The sequence below is a fragment of the Biomphalaria glabrata genome, chromosome 9, assembly GCF_947242115.1.
Source record: "Biomphalaria glabrata chromosome 9, xgBioGlab47.1, whole genome shotgun sequence".
Taxonomy (NCBI): domain Eukaryota; kingdom Metazoa; phylum Mollusca; class Gastropoda; family Planorbidae; genus Biomphalaria; species Biomphalaria glabrata.
In genome coordinates, this window is record NC_074719.1 from 5,434,823 (window position 1) to 5,456,492 (window position 21,670).

Below are 21,670 nucleotides of genomic sequence, written 5' to 3' on the forward strand. Positions count from 1 at the left end.
CTGTATTATTATTATCAAATACAAAAAACAAACCTAATAAAATACTCAAAACGACTTAAAGATAAAGGCACATTCTTGTCATAATACTCAGTTATACTGCTCAGATCAATAACTAGTATGTGAATGTTGATAGTCGGGACTATAATTGACACGCGAATGTCGATAGCCCAGATGTATAACTGTTACGTGAATGTTGATAGCCCAGTTCCATAGCTGATACGTGCATGTTAATAGCCCAGATTTATAACTGTAACGTGAATGTTGATAGCCCAGATCCATAGCTGTTACGTGAATGTTGATAGCCCAGATCTATAACTGTAACGTGAATGTTGATAGCCCAGTTCCATAGCTGTTACGTGAATGTTGATAGCCCAGATCTATAACTGTAACTTGAATGTTGATAGCCCAGTTCCATAGCTGATACGTGAATGTTGATAGCTCAGTTCCATAGCTGTTACGTGAATGTTGATAGCTCAGATCCATAGCTGTTACGTGAATGTTGATAACCCAGTTCTATTACGGGTATGGAGGTGTTGAAAAGTTGGTATGACACTAGTATTTGAGTGCAAAAATCATTATCTGACTTAGACAATTTTTCGAGTTTTAGCACCAACTAAAAGTACTGTAAATAATGTTGTACTAGAACATCTATGTTAGGAATTTGTATTGAAAGTTACTTATGAAAGTAGATTTTGTTTTCATTGTGTTACTTTTATTTTTAGTTTTGGTGCTGCTGCTTGTGACAGTAGATGCTGTTGTATATACCTTTTAAAGGTAATCATCTCTACTCAAATCAAGCATTTCAATTTTGTATGACAAAGGGGAATTACTATAATTTTAACATTTAAACGATTTCTATTTAGATTCGATTACATTGAGGATGATTCAGATAACAGGCGCAATGCACATGGCAATGGTATGAGTTACACATGTACTCTGTCTCTCTACTTTAATAATTAATATATGCAATAGATTCTTTTTGCCTAGGATTGAAATCTTTAACCCCCACTTCTTCCCCCCCCCCCCCTCAAAACAAAAAATGTCAAAAAAAGGTTAAGTCAATGTAAATTATCAATGTTTATTAGTTCATTGAGTAATTATATATATACTTATATAGTATATCCTGAGAGTAATATATACATGTATATAATGAATACTATGTGAATAATGTCTTATTTAGTGGTTACACAGAATTGATTATCGCTCTCACAACATAGCTCACAACCATTGAAGCAAGACCACAAAAAAAAAGCCAAAAGTCAAAAGTCAAAAGTCAAAAGCCAAAAGTCAAAAGCAAAAAGTCAAAAGCTAGAAGTCAAAAGCCAAAAAAAAAAAAAAGTCAAAAGCCAAAAGTCAAAAGCCAAAAGTCAAAAGCAAAAAAAAAAAAGTCAAAAGCAAAAAGTCAAAAGCTAAAAGTCAAAAGCCAAAAAAAAAAAAAAAAAGTCAAAAGCCAAAAGTCAAAAGCCAAAAGTCAAAAGCAAAAAAAAAAAAGTCAAAAGTCAAAAGCCAAAAGTCAAAAGCCAAAAGTCAAAAGCAAAAAGTCAAAAGCCAAAAGTCAAAAGCCAAAAGTCAAAAGCCAAAAGTCAAAAGCAAAAAGTCAAAAGCCAAAAGTCAAAAGCCAAAAGCAAAAAAAAAAAAAAAAAAGTCAAAAGCCAAAAAAAAAAAAAAAAAGAGCCCACAAAAGAGACAGAAAAGAAGCCACTCGACAACTGATGGCACAAGCGAAAATTGAGGTATCCTATAAAGAAAAGTGTGTAATATGTAGATATGTACATTAAAAAGGCCTTGTTAATTGTTCATAAAAAGATCTAGCCTAATGTTGAATCAGTTTTTAATCTTAGGATGTCTCTACAAAATTAAAACACTCACCTTATTACCAAGATTGTTTCAATTTCTCATTAACTTATGTCTGGAGCTTATCAAAAAAAAATTGATAGCAAACTACGCATATCAAAAAAAAATTTTTCGCTTTTGAATTTTATTGAAATTTTATGTTTCAATCAACACAAAGCTTTTGATTTCATTTACTGAGATGTTAAATACTTCTCTCATTGTGTGTGGTACCCATGTTTATTTTTTTGTTTGTTTAAAGAAATAAACAAAAACAGAAAAAGACAACATAATATCTATGTATTGTTCATGGCCAGGGGCGGACTGTCTATATGGGCATTTGGGCAAATGCCCGGTGGGCCGGTACTCAAATGGGCCTAAAGGGCCTTATGAATGCCACTATGGCACGCATTAAATTGTTAAAGGTTTTATAATATTCTCATATATATAAGGGGTTATATGAGCGTCATGCTAGAAACATCTGTTACAGACTACAGTGTAATACTAATTAAATCTAACACATTTTCAAAAATAATGTAATAGCCTACATCCGTAGACAGTGCTATTAGTAGGCTTCATCCTTTTATGGCCTACAAACATAGCGCTTAAAAAGCAACATTAGGGCCTATATTTCTTATAAAGATATAGAGCGTGCATACAGTTATCAATACATTATAAAAAAAATAACCTAGTGATTTTGAGAACAGATAGGCCTATTATATGATATACATTTTATGGGCTGTACTGTTAGAAATGCCTGGGCCGATTTTGATATCCAGTCCACCCCTGTTCATGGCTGCCCAATGTTCTTTGCTTTGATGTTCAATCCATGGAATAGTGGTTTCTTTATTTTCTTGGCTCCTCCTTCTTCATTGACCTAGATATACCGTATGCAACTGCTCCAGCAAATAACAGTAATCCTCCAGTTACAGCTAATCCAGTCATTGCGTTTTCTGACTGTTGAAATGAGCAACTAATATATGGCAATAAAGTATTTGGGGGATATAAACTCAGAAATAAATAGACAGACAGGCAGAAAGACAGACAGATAGATAGATAGATAGATAGATAGATAGATAGATAGATAGATAGATAGATTAGATAGATAGATAGATAGATAGATAGATTGACTGGACAGATTCTTCTTCTTCTTCTTCTTAAACTGTCAGGTAGAGTTGAGCCTTCGGCTCTTGGAACTCTAGCCCAGCAAAAGTGAACAAGAGCTCCCTCTCACCGGCGGGTGGGTCAAACTCGCGGCAAGAGGCTGCGTATAGATCTGCTAAGAGCCCCGCCATTTTTCTTTCTATACCAGGCTAACCGTGCGGGACCGTGACCTCCGTGACCGAAAGCGCCGGCGGGGCACGCCATTTATTATGTAACGGCCCCTTGAGAAACAGCGCCTGGAATGTGACAAGGTTGTGGGAGCTTTTTTACAACTCCGCACAGTGCAATGAGGATGCTCTCGCACCCTTTTAAGCACCCCCACGGGAGTCTTGTTTTGCTACCCTTTAGCCTAATCGTTTCCTCCTACGATAGTTTCCACCCGGGCGCCACTATGAGGCAGGGTAGCATGCCCGTGGACAGACAGATAGATAGATAAATAAATAGATAGATAGATAGATAGATAGATAGATAGATAGATAGATAGATAGATAGATAGATAGATAGATAAATAGATAGATAGACAGACAGACAGGCAGGCAGACAGACAGACATACAGAGAGGAAGGCAGGCAGGCAGACATACAGAGAGGAAGGCAGGCAGGCAGAGAGGCAGGCAGGAAGGCAGGCAGACAGACAGACATACAGAGAGGCAGGCAGGCAGGCATACAGAGAGGCGGGCAGGAAGGCAGGCAGACAGACAGACAGACAGACAGATAGATAGATAGACAGACAGACAGACATATATATATAAATATGTATATATATATATATATATATTATATATATATATATATATATATATAGAGAGAGAGAGAGAGATAGATAGATAGATAGATAGATAGATAGATAGATAGATAGATAGATAGATAGATAGATAGATAGATAGATAGATCATGGGCGTAGCCATAAATTTTTTTTTATATATATATATATATAGCAATGGGGTCTGGGGGAGTTCGCAGCGCTCCCCCAGCGCGGGGCGAAGCCCCGCCGCCGGGCACTATTTCTGGTATATATTCTGAGGTATCTACAGTGCATTATCTTGCTATTAAAAAGTTTTATTTCAAAAACCTAATGTGCTATTCTTACTGACTTAGACCCTCTCGCGCCGTTCGGCGCATTTTCCAGCAAGCTTTTTCCGCAACTCTTATTTTGCGTAATTCATTTTGTCCCGCAAAACCTCATGCGACGCTCTGTCACAACCTTACTAAAGATTCGACTCCCAGTTCGGCATATGATTTCTTTGATTTAGACCCGATCTCTATTACTGACTCCTTAAATCTGTCTTAGCCATCTTTGTTGAGATACATTTAATGATTTTCAATTTCGGCAGAAGACTATTCACACTTTATTAATGGAGCCCAAGCCACTGGTAGACATTTGTAAACTTTCTTGACTACGCTCTTGGAATTACATGCCTGTATTTCGCTTTAGATTTTATATCGAAAAGGAAAGTTTTTTCGTCAAATCATCTGTTGAGGGGTTTTAAACTAAGAAATCTCTGGAGTTTTTTTGTTTTGTTTTTAATTCAAAACCCCATTTAGCTACGATCATAGAATTTGGTGACTATAGTTTGCTTTAAAATAATATTGAAGAGAGAGGTTTTCAACTCAAAAAGCTCTGTAGGGGAATTTTAAACTCAAAACCATCTGGAGGGGTTTTAAACTTTAAAGAAAAAGCCGTCTGGAGGAGGGGGATTTACACTCAAAACCCCTTTGGCTACGCTCATAGATTTTATAGTGTGTAATTTGCTTTTTTTATTTTGAAGATGGGGTTTATCGTAAATTTTGGAGGGGGTTTTAAAATCAAAATCTTCCTCAACTGTGCTGTTGGAATTTGAGGATTGTTGTTTGCATTTTTGTTTTTGTTTTATATAAGAGGGGGATTTAACTGCAAAAACTTCTAGTAAGGGGTTTAAAATTCAAAACCCCCTGTAGGGGGTTTTAAACTCAAAGCCCCCTGGTAGACGGATTTGTATCTCAAAACCCCCTGATAGGGGTTTTTTAAATCTCAAAACCCCCTGGTATGGGGATTTAAACTCAAAACCCCCTGGTAGAGGGTTTTTAACTCAAAACTGCCTCGGCTGTGCTGTGGTAAGTGATGATTTAGTATTAAAATCTCACCTAAAATAAACAAAATGAAAGCAAAAATCAGTCACTTAATTCCGTTCCCCCCCCCCTACATTTCGGGGGGGGGGGTTTGAACCCCAAGAACCCCCCCCCTGGCTACGCCCATGAGATAGATAGATAGATAGATAGACAGACAGACAGACAGACAGACACCTGAACGTACCTGTTCACTTTTGCTCTCTCCATACCTGCACCAGTTTGTAAAATGTTCACAGTTCGCTGTAATGACATTGTAGCCGACCTCACCAATTTTTTTCATGGCTTGTTGCACAATATCTTCTGGTGACAAGGCCCTGGAATAGTACAGGCTTACAAACATTCTACAGCTACAATGTATATGTAGTGATTTTATAATTGAACTCTTACACCAAAATAACAATGAATACAAAGGAATGAAACGGAGTACAAGTAGCATATAGAAAACAGGGCAATATACACATTCATACGTTCATTTCTTATTCTTAAAAAGTAAAAGTAAAGCTCCCTTTCAGACCTTGTGGTCGTATTCTATTATTCTCTTACTGTAAAGCACCATGATATCGATACGTCTGTCCATTAAGCTTGACATACTTAAGTTCTATTACCGGATGGGCCAATGTCTAGATAAGTCTGTGCGCAAAGTGTTCAAGTACGCCCATGTATTTCTTCTTGTTTCACCTTCTTCTTATTTAATTCTATTGTGGGAAGCGTGGTCGAGAGGCCAAGTACGCTTGAACTAAAAAAATGTTTGTAAAATGTTTGACATGTTTCGGATGTTCCTTCAGAGTTGAAGATAGTTTACTTCCTAGTCCAAACCTCCCGCAGGACGACGGGGGATGGGAGCGGGCAAGGTTTGAACCCTGGACCATCGATAAATCTGAAAGACAGTCCAGCGCGCAAACCGCACGACCAGGCAGCCATCCAACTAGGTTTAGCTATCTATGAAAGGGCGCGAGGTTCGAGCAGATTGGTGTTTACTGAGCGCCTAAAGGCAGCACGGAAAACCCCCCTCTGATCCACAAATGAGATAGGACCATAGCGCTCTAAGCAAAGCTCTAATAATAAAAATAATCATCAAATTCTTATTGAATGTATAAAAATTGTCGAGTGTTACAATTCCTTCTGTAAGCGTGATCAGAATAAATAACACTGGCCTCAAAAACGCCCCAATAGAAAGAAAACTACATGGAGAGACCCCTTGATTTGGAAACCACTGCGCAGTTCATCTTATCTTATCTTATATAATACAGACGTTACTTCAAAAAAGAAGATGATTACGTCCTACGCGTCATGCATTTAGTCATGCATATTAACCAATGACTTAAATTCTGCCAAGTCACTGGTTTTCCTGGCTAGCTCAGGCAACCCATTCCATGCTCTAATAGCACTAGGGAAGAAGGAGTATTTGTACAAATTTGTCCTAGCATATGGGACGAGGAATGTGCCTTTATCTTTGTGTCTTTCAGAGTATTTTATTAAATTTTGTTTTTGTATTTGAAGATTATGGTTCAGTGTTTTATGTATTATTGCTACTTTACTTTTGAGCCTTCTGTCCTGAAGGCTTTCTAAATTTAGTGATTTTACTAAAGGTGTTACTCTAGTCAAATGTGAATATTCGTTTGTTATGAATCGCACTGCTCTATTTTGTGTCTGTTCTAGTTTCTTAATGTTTTCTTGAGTTGAGGGGTCCCAAACAGAGGATGCATATTCTATTATTGGCCTAACCAAGGTTAAATAACATTTTAGTTTTATGTTCTTATTTGATTTATAGAAATTTCTTTTAATAAATCCTAATGCTTTGTTTGATTTTTTTGTAGTTTCATCAATATGTGGATTCCATGACAGTTTTTCATTTATTATAACACCTAAGTATTTTGCGATTTTAGTCTGTGTTACTGGTTTGCCATGAATAAGATAAGTGGAATTAATTTGTTTTAGTTTTTTTGTTACTCTTAACAACTGACATTTTTCTGGGTGGAAAGACATGCTCCAATTTGATTCCCATTTCTGTAATTCATCTAATTCTCTTTGTAAAATATCTGTGTCTTGTGTTGTTTTTATTGTTCTATATATTATGCAATCGTCTGCAAATAATCTGACTTTTGTTCCTGAAGTAATGCAATTTGGTAAATCATTTATGTAAATTAAAAATAGTAGTGGACCCAAGACTGTTCCTTGAGGTACACCTGAGTTTACTGTTATCGGTGTTGATTTAGAACCATTTATTATTACAGTTTGTTCTCTCCCTATCAGAAAGTCTTTAATCCACTGATGCAGTGGACCATTAATGCCGAAATATTTTAATTTTTTAAGCAAACTATGGTGGTGAACTTTGTCAAAAGCCTTAGAAAAATCTAGTAAGATAGCATCTATTTGTTCACTATTATCTAAACCTTTTGAAAAATCATCAATTAGTCCTATTAGTTGTGTTTCACATGATCTATATTTCCTAAAGCCATGTTGGTATGGTGTGAAGACATTATGTTTGTCTAAGTGGTTTATGATGTTGCTACATATTATGTGTTCTAGGATTTTACATGTGATGCTGGTAAGTGATACTGGTCTGTAGTTTCCTGGGTCAGATTTTTCTCCTTTTTTAAATAGGGGGGTGACATTAGCTTCTTTCCAGTCCTTTGGTACTCTGCCCTGGTTAAGTGAAGCCTGAAAGAGTATTTTGAACACTGGGGCTAGCTCATTACTTAGTTCTTTGAGTAATCTAGCTGGAATACCATCAGGTCCAGAAGCTTTATTTGGTTTAGTGTTGGCTAATAGTTTTTGAATTCCATTTTCTTGTACTACTATATCTTCTATGTTGTCTACTTGGTTCAAATTCAGTAATATGTCTTTGTCTCCTGGGGCTGAGAATGCTGATGCAAAGTATTTGTTTAGAATGTTTGCTTTAGTTTCATTATCATTATGTATTATGTTATGTTCATCTTTTAATGGCGCTACGCCTGTTGTTTCCATTTTCTTAGATTTAATGTATGACCATAGGTTTTTGTTGTTATCTTTAGATATTACATTGTTTATGTATTCACTCTGCAGCTGTCTGCTTACTTTTTGGGTTAAGTGTTTAATTTTTATATACTTTTTGTAAACTCTTTCTGCATTAGTTTCTTTAAATTTTCTATATAGGTTTTCCTTCTGTTTACAAAGCTTCTTTAGTCTATTATTAAACCAGCATTTATTTATTTTGTTTGATGTGTATTTAGTTGGTATATGATTTTCTATAATGCATCTCATGTGTTGGTCTAGTCATCTGAACACTCCAACATAACAATGAGAACGAGGAAGAAGAAGAAGAAAAGACTATCAGTGAAATTTAATTTTAAGTAGTTTATATTTTCAATAATTATAGCGGTCAAATATAAGATTACCCTGTAGTGCCAAATAGCTAGTAATTTCTTTCCTAAAGATATATATATAAACTGTATCATTTTTTAAAGAAATCGCTACAGCCGTTTTAGAAAAAAAAAAAAAAAGGTTTGTCTTCGAGTCCGAAGATGAGGAATGCAGTTTTTTTGCCGTGGCTACGCAGCCCCAGCTGTGACCTACATACTTTGCCACATCTAGGGCATGCATAACCATTAGTGGTTGTTTAAAGATTTTTTTTCGCCGTCTGCGCGTGTCCTCGGCAGCGGATTTTCTTTTGGTCTCAAATGTGTATCCCGCAGCCTTTCTGAGTGACCTCCAGGTGTCTCGTTCTGAGGCTGCATGCAACCAGGTGCTCTCTTCTATGTTTGTAAGCTAAGGCAAGTCGGTGCCTAAGCTGGTCTTTAAAGCGTTTCCGTGGGGCACCTCTGTTACGTCGACCAACTTGTAAATCACCAAAAAAGACTGCTTTATACGTTCGTCCCCTATACGGAATACTAAATAAATAGATTAGGCCTAAAAATACAGTAAGCCACACTTACCTCAATTTCTTGTCAAGACTATTGTTGATAATTGCCTTGTCTTCGCCGACTACCTTCCAGAAGTCATCGATGCGAACGAAAGCTTTTTTAAACAGTTTGCCTCCAATACTGAACAAATGAGTACTGTTGGAGTTAGCTTTCACTTCGGCGTTATCGTGAGCAGCCAAGTGAATTATCTTTCCTTGACCTGGATTCCAATTAATTTTTTGTTGAAAACATTTTTGAATTCTTTTATTGAGTTTATTATAATTTAGTACATTGTTATGAAATACTTATTATTTAATCATAAGATTAATATATTTTTTTTATAGTTATTTGAAATTATTCTGTGTCAATTTTGATTAAAAGACAGCGCAATTTAATCAACAGAAAGATGACATACCTAGGTTCCTCCCTCTACTAATGTACGTAAGCTGCCCACCAGTGACCACAAAACAGTGGCGTAGCTAGGAGTTCGCCATCATTCGGGGGCCCGAGGTGCTTAACCTCTTTGGGGGCCCCTACATTTTGTGTAATATTAATATTTAATGTAAAAAAATAAATTCGAACACTCATTTGAGGCCCCCTCAATACCAGGGAGTGCTTTAAAATTCTCTTCCCCCCCCCCACACCCACCCTAGCTACGCCACCGGCTCAAAATTAAGTTTCGCGATGGAAGTGTTTATTTGATCTTGATGGTAAAAACAAAGAAATGTCTTCGTCATGTAACTGTAAAGGGAGGTCATTAAAAACAGAAAATATACCCGCCAACTATACTAGTTTGGAAATCCATTTGCAATCATGCAAGCAATTTCTCAACTCAAATCTATCACTAAAACCTTGCAGTAATACACCTGTACAGAACACTAATGTAATTTGCAATATGCAATTTGTCAACGTCGGACGTACATTTACAGCTGTATAGAAGATCTACTGCAGTACACAGTAAAGACTCAATCTTTCATATAAATATAGGCCTACAGATTAAAAAAAATTATAAATCCCCACTTGAGACAATCATGCATATATATCTACATTAAAAATAGGAATCCCCAGACAATATTCAAGGTCTTTGACCTTGTCAGCAGAACCGGTCTGTTTAGAGAGAAACAAGTTACGGAAACTAGTGTCAGCTTTTCATGAAAATATGTACAGTTTGACAGTAAAAATATGAATTCCCAATAAAGACTCAATCATGAATAGAAATTTACAGGAAAAATATGAATCCACAGTTGAGATAAAAGCGCATATATGGATCCCTAGTGGTCATTCAGTTATAAATACAGATCTGAGATGAGCAAATACCTATGTAAATCCCCCAGTGGGAATAAACTACTCGCTTGAACTCAACACGGTCTCCAAGGCGTAGGCTGTTGTAAACTTGTTTATTGTGTGCGTAGTTCTTGCCATGACCAGACATTGTGTGTGTCTTATCGTAGTCTCAGCCTGTGGTCATCGACCAAACAACGTTCTGTAATTAAAATACTTTATCTTTTCGTTTCCTACTAAAATAATAACAATAAATAAATGAATGCAAACACAAGGGCCGCAACTTTCAATAAGTTTATTTTACTGCAGTTCGCAACAAAGGGAACACTACTAGTATCGACAAAGGTACGCAACTCTAATAATACATAAATCAACACCCTTCCTTTTCTATCCAAGAACTATGTTTACTAAAGCAGGGGGTCCAACCTGAGGAAAAATCATGAGCAGGTGACCCATAGGTAGTTCTTAGTGGCTAAGAACTGCCTGATCGTAAAACCATTGCGTGGTTCATCTCAGATATAGGATTAGGCCTACTGCTCTGAACCCTCAGACATGTAAAATAAGAACGAAGAAGAAGAAAGCCTTGTTTTAGCGAATTCAATGTACACAGCTCATGTAAATTCAAACACATGTGATAATCGGGGACCTAGGGGTAGGATTCTATGTTGGCTTTAATCCCCCAACAAACCTAACTCTACTCTAGTGAATTCTCAAAAAATTATTACGTAAAATCTCCTTCGGGGTCCAAAATTGACCCCCCCCCCCCTCCTCGGTTAGGTAACAAAGCGATTAATTATTTTGTTTGTTATCTCGAACAAGGGAAAGAAATTGTACTAGACTGAAGTCTAGTTTTTAACATCATTGAGTAATATACCATGCAGGCCGGGTCGAATTTACGAATAGGCCAGTGTTTCACAAACTTTTTCCTTAACGGAACACTTCGCACATTCTGAGTATTTAGCGGAACACTTGCTTATTTCTTAGAGAGATTAACTCACGTTGTGACCTACTAGTTAATTATTCCAGTAGCTCCTGCAACACCTATTCCGGCCTTGCGGAACACTCGGGGTCCACGAACACAGTTTGGGGAAAACTGCTGTAGGCAACGCAGGCTATAGCTCAAAACCCATCAAGAAATATTTAGCACTGACATATAATATTTAGACTTATAAGGGTCTCAAAAATAGTTTAGGCCTTTTCAAGTCTAAATAATGCATGCAGGAAACACTGAACACTCATAATAACTAAGACTAAGAGGCTTGAGAGTGAAGCTAACTTAAATCGCTCCGACTTAATGAACTTATTTACAATCGACAGAATTAAAATCTTGCCCTTCATTCACTTATTTGATTTGAAACACTGTAATCGTGGATATATTTTTTAAGCAGTCAACTTTTGGCAACTTACCAGTTTGTAACAACTAAGTTCACCGTTGAAGTATTCTCCCTGCTCAAAACAAAAATCAGTTGCGCATGTACAAACTAATAGGGCTTAGGCCAGTGTATGTTATTCAGGTATGAATTCATAAGAGTAACACCCAAAATGATTTTTTTTATTTTCTCAAGAAACGTCATGTTCTATTTTGAAGGAGATCTGGAAATCCCGATGTGATTGTGTAAGTCAGCCTTGTCATATTGTCAATAATGTGTTTTTAAACTGGAGGGGGGGGGGGGCTTGGCTTCATCTTAGCGGGATGCCATGTTGCCAGCGCAACGACCAACAACCCAACATAAATCAGGTAACCATAACAGTTGGGGGGCGGCGGGATTTGAACTCGAGACCAATCGGTTCGGAAGCAATACGTCTTAGCACTCGACCACCCCTACCCCTCCCACTAAACTAATCAAGTGCCGTTTGTCATGCGGTGAAATAAACTGACATGGGCAAATGAAAGCATTTATTGGTTTAAAAAAAAGCCCGACGTAATGTTACAGTGATGCTTCGAAATATAGGGCCTATGTTGATAACTATTTGTCATGATTATAACACACTGTAAATGATGTTAAATGGTGTAGTGTTGAAGAATGCGAATGTCGTGGAATGCTGGGTTCGTGCTTCCTGGGGCACTCTTAACACGTGACAATTATATACACTATAAACTGACTCAAGTCCGTTTCAGCAGACAAATATAAAGTTTATTTTACAACATAATAATAATACTGCACTCCTTGTTAGCGGTATCAAATGTATCCAATATATTGTAATAACTTAAGTGAGGCAACTCAACGAGGACATAGACGTTTATTTACATAGAGACATGACAAACACAAAGGGCATCTGCCTTGAGTGCAGCATCTCCATATTGGCTCTCTCCTTGGGCGGAAATCGTTAGTCTACTAATGACAACATCCGACTTGTTTAGTCACAGATAGTGCGCACCTTCTTTCTGCACTATCTTGGATGGCGGTGCGCATGGCAAAGTCATAACAATATGTTAAGAGTCTCTACATTACAAATCACGTCCGCATCTCAGCGGGTAACACTGTGCAGAAATATAGATTAGCTAATACATGTCTCAAAAGGACCACTGGCAACAACTGCCCACAAGTTACTTTCTAACTGAAATTACTACAGACTTTTCTAAGTCGCTACTGTCCGTTGCGGACTAAAATATACTAGACTGCCTCCTACGGCTACGGAGGATAACACTTTACTGACCACACGGTCCAAAGTATCCCACTTGACTTAACTGACTTGACTGAACTCAAAGTCAACTTTATTCATTCTACTTCCTGTTTTCTACATCAGGAATTCCACGTGTCTTTTAACCTCTTAACATGACATGAACATTAAATCAGGCAATGTCAACTGAGACTGTGTGACACACATCGACACGTGCAGACAACTCTTTCATTATCTATGCTCGTAACAATTGTTACATGGCCATTTCTAAATGTATAAGAAAGATCTCTGTTGGGAAAGAACTGGTCTAAGAAAAATCTTTCTTTTTTTTTTCTTTTGTAAAGAATTGGTGTAGGAAGATCTCTTTTGGGAAAAAAATCGTCTAAGAAAAATCTTTTTTTTTTTGGTAAAAGAAACGGTCTAAGAAAGATCTCTTTTGGGAAATACCTGGTTCATTTAGGTTCAACGAAGTTCTCTCTAGACAGTGTAGCCTTTTGATTAAATGTTTATTTTACTTCTTAACAATACTGAAGCTATATTAAGAAAATATATGACTTCTTTTTAGAAAAGTTATGTTTTTAGAACGGTTTAGTTAAGAAACAATCAAAGTGACATAATTGATCCTATGGGGCCTATATTTTCATGTTTGTTCAAATTAACTAGGACATATAATATTCTTAGTTGTTTCTATTGATTCAATTATTAAATGGAAACAGACCTACGAGCGCTAATCTTGGGTATTTATATTCTATTCTTTAAATAGTTTCTTTATCTTTTTTTCCCCCTGCTTGCTCCACCAAACAGCCTGCATCAATCTGTATGTAAGTATATGTCAACGTTGGCCTGGGTTGGTTAGCAAGTAACCTTTTCTAATCTTTAGAAGTGGCGGGAATTTCCGAAAATAATTTCCTATTTTACGTGGCAGATTTTTTTAATTGTACGATATCTAAATACGTATCATGATATCAAGATACTTCCCATGATATCAAAATACCTATCATGATATTAAGATACTTACCATGGTATCAAAATACTTATCATGATATTAAGATACTTACTATGATATCAAGATACTTACCATATCAAAATATTTTGCATGATTCCAATATGGAATTATATTAAAATATTTATCACGATATCAAGATATTTAGCAAGTTATCAAAATATTTATCATGATATCAAGATACTTATCATGATATTAAGATACTTAGCATATCAAGATACTTAGCATGATATCAAGATGCCTAGTGTAAGCAAATAATACTTATAAGGATCTTCATGATTAATGCTAATCGTGATAAACTCTTTTGCTTCCTAACCCAGGAATCTCGGGTTCGAATCCCAGTGAAGACTTTAAATTGTCATTCTTAGGACGCCATGGATTTCCTTAAACTCTAATGACATGAGTTGGGAAAAGTAAAAAAAGTTAGGTCGTTGTGCTGGCCAGACTACATTCTCATTAACCCTTGGCCTTAGAAACAGATGACCTTTATATCATCAGCTTTATGGATTGCAAGGTCTGAAAGGGGTACATTATTGCTTTGCACTCCTTTGAATTATAACGTTGTAGTCTATAATAACGACAATGACTCATTCCTTCATATAAGGCTCTCGAATAATAATAATAATAATCTTTATTATTCGTGAGGAAATTTGTTTTACAATTGTGCATGACAAGTAACAATAAATAATCAGAGCAAGCAATTGGTAAGATAGCACACATAATATACGGTCATACCTTAGAAATAAAAACAGGGGTTCTCAACCTTTTAGGCTCGGCGACCCCTTTTTACAATCCCCCACTCTGCCTCGACCCTCCCCCCCCGCACACCTATACAGCAATAGAAGAATGGACAAAAACAATCCATTTTTTTCGATGGTCTTAGGCGACCCCTGGCAAATCGTCAATCGACCCCCCAAAGGGGTCGCGACCCACAGGTTGAGAACGCCTGCCTTAGATACTCCTAAACATTACATGTGAAATTAACAACAGCCGTTTACTTTTGTTTAAGTTTTGTATTAGATCTAGGCCAGTGATATCCAAAACTACGGCCCGCAGGTCTGATATAATATTTGTAAAATAGTCTCAGATTTGAATATGCTTATTACGTATTAGTTTAATCAATGAGTTTTATTTTTAACTTGAAACAATTTCATTTCTATAATGCTGATGATCAAATTTCAGCATTTTTTTCTTCTTCGTTGTCGGTACTTCCCAACTGATGCAGAGCGCAAATGGCCAAGGCACCCAGCGCTATCCCTGCACTCACTGTGACGCCAGTAAACAAATTCTCTGCTTGAGGAGAGAAAAATAAACTTTACAAGAGACATGCGTTACATCATAATATCAGTTCTATGGTAGGCTACATGTTTCTCCATATCATTTTCTCTTCTTTTTCTTTCTCGATGTCTTTTATAACATAAGTGGATTTTAAAAAATGTAACGAAATTGGATATAATTGTAATTATCTAAAGTAGGAACATTCTTAATGAAAACAATTAACATAAATTTTGGGGGGAAATAGGCGGGTCGGCTAGTTATAGACAGTAATACTTCTGGGCCTTCTGGCAAGAACATTGAATGGAAATTACGTCAGGGAAGTGAATTCAAACAATCGTTTTGCTTTATTTTGTTTTTCACTTTAAAACAACTAACAACCAATTATCAATAATTCTTTTAAAATAAAACGAGATCATTTTGTAGGCCACTAAATACGATGAAACCAGATTTTCAAAACGTGACGGACGGACAGGCAAGAAACTTTTCAATATCTCTTATAGTTTTTGACATCTAAACGTGACGGACGGACAGGCAAGAAACTTTTCAATAGCTCTTATAGTTTTTGACATCTAAACGTGACGGACGGACAGGCAAGAAACTTTTCAATAGCTCTTATAGTTTTTGACATCTAAACGTGACGAACGGACAGGAAAGAAACTTTTCAATAGCTCTTATAGTTTTTGACATCTAAACGTGACGGACGGACAGGCAAGAAACTTTTCAATAGCTCTTATAGTTTTTGACATCTAAACGTGACGAACGGACAGGAAAGAAACTTTTCAATAGCTCTTATAATTTTTGACATCTAAACGTGACGGACGGACAGGCAAGAAACTTTTCAATAGCTCTTAGGTTTTTGACAGACTGCACAAAAATAATAGTACGTAGGCTGCCAAATATTACCTGTTGACTTTTTCTTTGTCCATACCTGCACCAGTTTGCAAAATGCTCACAGTTGGCGGTAATGAAATTGTAGCCGACCTCACCAAGTTTGGGCATTGCTTGGTGCACTATAGTTTCAGGACTTAAGGCTCTGAAATAGAAAACTTTGGCACACATTAAGCAGCTACAAAGTCTACAGCTAGTGTATTCGTATCAAAACAAGATTACAAAGATATCACACAAATTCAGAGGCGGCCACTGATGGATCCACCCATGAACAAGGATTGTTTAATGACAGAACTATAAATTCACGCAAAAATATATGAAATACAGAAATTTTCTGTTAGTTCCATAGAGATAATTTTTTGAAAATCAAAATAAGATCGAAATAATTCACATTTCTGAATTTAATCATCTTATGTACATTTAAATAGATTGATTACCTAGATCTTTCTAGAGGATGTATCTAAAAATTGCAAACAAGTAAATATGAGACGAATGTGCTCTTATTTTCGATTACTAGATCTAGATTTAAACATTGAATTATATGTTACATAGGTTAGGGTTGAAAAAAACTTTACTTCTTATGACTACTTTACAAAACAACGCATTGTTTTAGCTTTTTTTTTTTGAAAATTTTCACTTTTTTTTTGTAGTGTTAAAAGATCTCCTTGTCCAGTTTAGATATAATGTATATATGTCTGTGATACTGCTTACCCCGAAAACTTTTATTTTAAAAAGTGTTGTATTTTAACGAAACCAAAACTACTTAAATAATGAATTCACTGTACACTTTTAGAAGGTAAAAAGTATCATCAGAACTTTGCACAATCTAAAATAGCTTGCTTGTTATAACTTAATAACTTAATAATAGCTTTGGCGATTTAAACGTGACAGACGGACAGAGAGACTACAAGAAACTTTTTAAAAATGTAATATTTCCTTTTCAGACCTTGCGACCTATACACGAAACTATTTGCGTCCTATTCTCCTTTATGAGTGTCGCTAAACATGGTTACATGATCAATAAATAATTTTTAAAAAGAAAAGAAAAACACGTGAGCTTACTTCAGTTTCATGTCAAGACTATTATTACGGAAAGCCTTGTATTTCCCAGCAACCTTCAAGAAATCATCGGTACCTACTAGAGCCTTTTTATACATTTTGCATCCAATATTAAAATGTGTACTTTCGGAGTTAGCTTGGATTTCTGAAGCATCTTGTGGAGCCAAGTGAATTACTTTCCCTTGACCTAGATTCGAAATTATTTAAATTAGAAATCTTTTTTTTTAAAAATGAATGAATTTTGTTACTTCTACTAAATTTTTCTTATCTTATCTTATAAAATACAGACGTTAGTTAAAAAAAAAAGAGATGTTAACCCATATCTTAAATTATGCAAAGTCATTGGTTTTCCTGGCTGACTCAAGCAACACATTCCATGCTCTAGTAGCACTAGGAAGGAAGTGTCATTTGTATCAATTTGTCCTAGCATAAGACACAAGGAATATGACTTTATCTTTGTGTCGTTTCGAGTATTTTATTAGGTTTTGTTTTGGTGTTTGAAAATTATGGTCCGGTGTTTTATGTTTAATTTATTAGGATCTCGCCGATAATTATGTGCTACTACTAAGGCTACTCAATCATGCATAGAAATCCCACATAAATATTCAATGATGTGAATCTTACCGATATAAATTCCCCAGTGGGAATAAATTCCTCTGCTAAATTCTACACGGTCCCCAGGACTAAGACTTTCTAAAACTCGTTGATTGTGTTCGTCAATGTCACTTCGACCAGACATTATTGTGCCTGTAATCTCCGCCTCTGTTCATTAACCATACTATTTCTTTGCTATTGTGCTAAAAGAAAAGACGCATACAATGTTATTGAACTAATCTAAACAATGATCAATAAGATTTTAACACGAGCCCCAACGTCAATGTATCCCAACTATTCATGTCACGCAAACACACGGCCTTCAAATACATCAACACTTTAATAGAATTTTTTTTTTTCAAAAAATATACAAACAAATTAATATATATCACTTATGCTTTAAGTTAAAACCATTTCAAATGTTATAATTTTGTAGATATAACGTTGTCAAATCGTGGAATATGAAATACGATACAGTCATGGAGAGTGCGATGGCTTCTGAACCTATTATATATAAGTCTCCTTTTTCCAATTAAAATGTTTGACTTACGTATTTGAACTGTTCGTAGTCTGTCAGCTTAGAAAGTACACATCGCACATACAGGTGTAAGTCAGTGAATTCCCAACAACGCCCCGAGGGTCCTATTCGACCCGTGACTTGGTGCTATCCAGCCCAACAAAGTTATGCCCACATAATGAAGACACGGGGAATCGTTGCCAAATGGACTCGACGATTCTCGTTTTGTGGCACATGTGTCGGAAATTTACATTTCATCCAGTCCAAGAAAGTTGGACCCACCCCACAGTGACTGTCATTAAAGCGCTCACCTTCGAGCGTAATACGTAAAATAAATACAAATTTGTTTCCAAACAAAACAAAACAAAAAAAAACAAGGTGTATTCTTTTAAAGGGAATGTGGGAATCTCAGTGCAGGTCCTCTAGAATCACGATTCAAGACTTGCCTTTTTTAAACTTTCAGCACCAATGCTTAATGAGGGTAGCTGAAGATTGTATATTAAACTAGTTTACAGAGTGCTTTTAAAAATATGTGCCGCTAAATATCAAGACTGCCATGACCTATAATGTCAAGTGTGCAATGCACCGTGGCTGCCAGATTTTGAGGGGAGGTCAAAAACTGTTCCAGGCTTACCGTTAAAAAATTATTTTTTTTTAATTTTAGAGAGAAAAAAAAGATAAAATATTTATGGACAAAAAAGCTGACAAAGAATCGCTAATAGTTAGAGTATCTTGCAAGCAGAGCAGCAGGCTTATGTTATAAAATCCGAAAAAGAATTACAGCAATACAAAATATCTACGATAACAACAAAAAAATATGTTTGATTACGAGTTTTATGATGACACCTGAAACTTTTGTAAAAATCTTTTTCTATCTTATTTTTTATATAATAACAAGGTTACAAAGACAGTTTGTGTGGAAACACAAACTCAGAATCGGCCCCCGAAGTGGTCCACTCAAGCAGGTAAAATGCAGTTTTCAATATTTTCAGAAAGAATTTCAGAATGAAATTCTATCAAAGCCAAATAGATCAATCTTGTGTTCAAAGCCTCAAGAAAAAAAAACATTTCCGTAAAAACAAAAAAATTCCTATAGTCATTTCTCTTTCGGTGCATAGCAACGTGCTGCAGTTCTCGTTATAACATGGAAAACTACTTATTAACTGTTGTTTTAAATTATGTTTCAATTTTATACATATTAAATAGATTTATCTCTTTAAAAAAAAGTAAAATTTATTTGTAAATATATTAGTTAGTATGACAGAACTTACTTAACTTAGCCATACATTAATTTGTTCATTTTTTTTTTTTTAAAATCTAAACCCGTTTATATAAATGTGAAAAATTGTAGAAATAGTAATCTCCCTTACTAAAAAGCTTCTTGTGTTTATTACTATTAATAGTGAATAGTTGTAAAACGGTGTATTTAATGAAAAAAAAACTGCTTGCATAGTTGTTTCAAAAATTAAATTTTTCGCTTTCAGAAAAAAGTAGCAGTTGCATCAGAACTTTGAATGGTCTAAGATATCATAATGTCGGATTTTCAATATCTTTTCTAGTTTCGGGGGTGCTAAAAATGCATTCAATGACAGATTTGAGAACCTGGAAGAACATACAAGCTTTTAAAATGGAAGATACGAAAATTAGCAGAATTATTGTTTCATATTACGCTCGAATGCTCATAAAGAGGCTAACAAGCGTGTAAGAGCTTACCAGGCTAGAGGTCAAGCTGTGTATGTGTACAGCCATGATCAAAACATGGGTCCGACCAAAACTTAGGAAAGTCCTTGAAAAGATATCTTAGAAAATAAGTATGCATGATGTCGAGAGAAAGTTCTAAAAGGGGGGGGGGGGGGAGAGAATAACGTATCTATCTAAAGACTTATTTTTACCCGTAACTTTTCTTTTTACAAAGCTCATATCAACTCACTCTATCTGTCTGTCTGTCTGGTAAAAAGTTTGTGCGCGATCTATCTCCCACACCCAATCTCAGATTAAGCTGAAATTTTGCACAATTATTTCTTTTACCTGACAAAACAAGAATCAATTTTAAAACAAAATAACATTAGTTAATTAACTATTGGTAATTAATTATTTTGTTTGGTATCTTGAATAAGGGAAAGAAATTGTACTTTAAATGTTGAACTCAGTAGCGGCCTTAGGGGGGTGGCAAGTGGGGCAACCGCCCCAGGCGTGACCTTCGTGACCCAAGTCCCAGGCCCCGCGCCTGAGAGGAGCCCCGCGGTAGGAGATTCCCTTGTCACCGTAGAAAACAGACCAGTTCTCATAAGCTAAGACTGTCTGCTTATTACTTCCTGACATCAGGGGCGGACTGGCTATATGGGCATTTGGGCAAATGCCCGGTGGGCCGGTATTCAAATGGGCCGGTAGGACCACAGTAAGCATCTGTATTTTATAAGATAAGGGATGCACGGATGCCACTATTAAATTTTGAAATGTCTTATAGTATTTTATTTTTTCAGGGGAAGGGGCCGCTGAGCGAAGTATTGTTTACAAATCTTTTACAGACTCTAATAAAGTCTACTAATTTAATCTAATATATTTTCCGAAATAATATAAAGCCTACATCCGTACAGCTTCATCCTATTAGGGTCTATACACTTTTTCGATTAAAAAGCAACATATAGCCTTTATTTTTTATAAGGAGATAGTGTTCACTGTAAGCGCGTGTACAGCTATCGATACATTATCAATTTTAAGATAATGATTTGGAGGACAGCTAGAGTGACTGCTAGACCTAGAACTGGATGTCCTTCATAAAATATACAATTTATGGGCCGGAAGGTATAGAAATGCCCGGGCAGATTTTAATACCCAGTCCACCCCTGCCTGACATCTACATGAAACGGTGGTACAAATTACAATGTAAACTTTTAACACGACATATCTATTTGGTTTCGAAATACTGTTCAGTTTTTTTGGTAAAGACAGTTGGCCTATCTTATGGCCTGTACAATTTAAGCGGCTTACACTGCTTAACAGTTCACCTTGGCATAAAAAAAAAAGTTGCCGGAAGCAACCAATCAAAGTCGTTTATTTCGTAAATAAAGAGTCATACAGTACTGTAATGCCACATTACAGTATAAAAAATAATTGGTACGTATACAGTAAATATTCTGTTATTTTACTCCCCAGGGAACAAGACGCATAGGAAGACCAAAAAGAACATGGCGACGCAGTGTACTTGAAGAAGCAGAGAAGACCGGGAAGAGCTGGGAAACCATAAAAAAGCTAGCAAGAGACCGTGGAGAGTAGCGTGTTTTTGTCGAGGCCCTATGTTCCATGAGGAACTCAAAGGAGTGATGATGATGATGATACAGTAAATATACTGCTATTTTACTCCCCATAGAAAAAAATGGAAAGCGGGTGTGTGAGAAGGATTTATTGTTTGATACTGTGACCTAGCTCGTATTTTAGTGTGTTTT

The 21,670-nt window shown here is 36.1% G+C and overlaps 2 protein-coding genes across 2 annotated transcripts; both read right to left on the bottom strand.

The window, feature by feature from the left end:
- Nucleotides 1-1,064: 1,064 nt before the first annotated feature.
- Nucleotides 1,065-11,824, bottom strand: LOC129928209 (phospholipase A and acyltransferase 2-like). The gene is made up of 5 exons (XM_056041439.1): nt 11,671-11,824; nt 10,300-10,465; nt 9,016-9,202; nt 5,286-5,415; nt 1,065-2,787 (listed from the first exon to the last, which is right to left on the bottom strand). Exons 2-5 carry the CDS (start codon nt 10,412-10,414, stop codon nt 2,677-2,679), a joined length of 543 nt encoding a protein of 180 aa, XP_055897414.1. The 5' UTR covers nt 10,415-10,465; nt 11,671-11,824; the 3' UTR covers nt 1,065-2,676.
- A 441-nt stretch (nt 11,825-12,265) lies between these two features.
- Nucleotides 12,266-17,977, bottom strand: LOC129928164 (phospholipase A and acyltransferase 3-like). The gene is made up of 4 exons (XM_056041129.1): nt 17,738-17,977; nt 17,117-17,300; nt 16,070-16,256; nt 12,266-12,331 (listed from the first exon to the last, which is right to left on the bottom strand). The coding sequence occupies exons 1-4, from the start codon at nt 17,850-17,852 to the stop codon at nt 12,266-12,268; spliced, it is 552 nt and encodes a 183-aa protein (XP_055897104.1). The 5' UTR covers nt 17,853-17,977.
- Between the last annotated feature and the right edge of the window lie 3,693 nt (nt 17,978-21,670).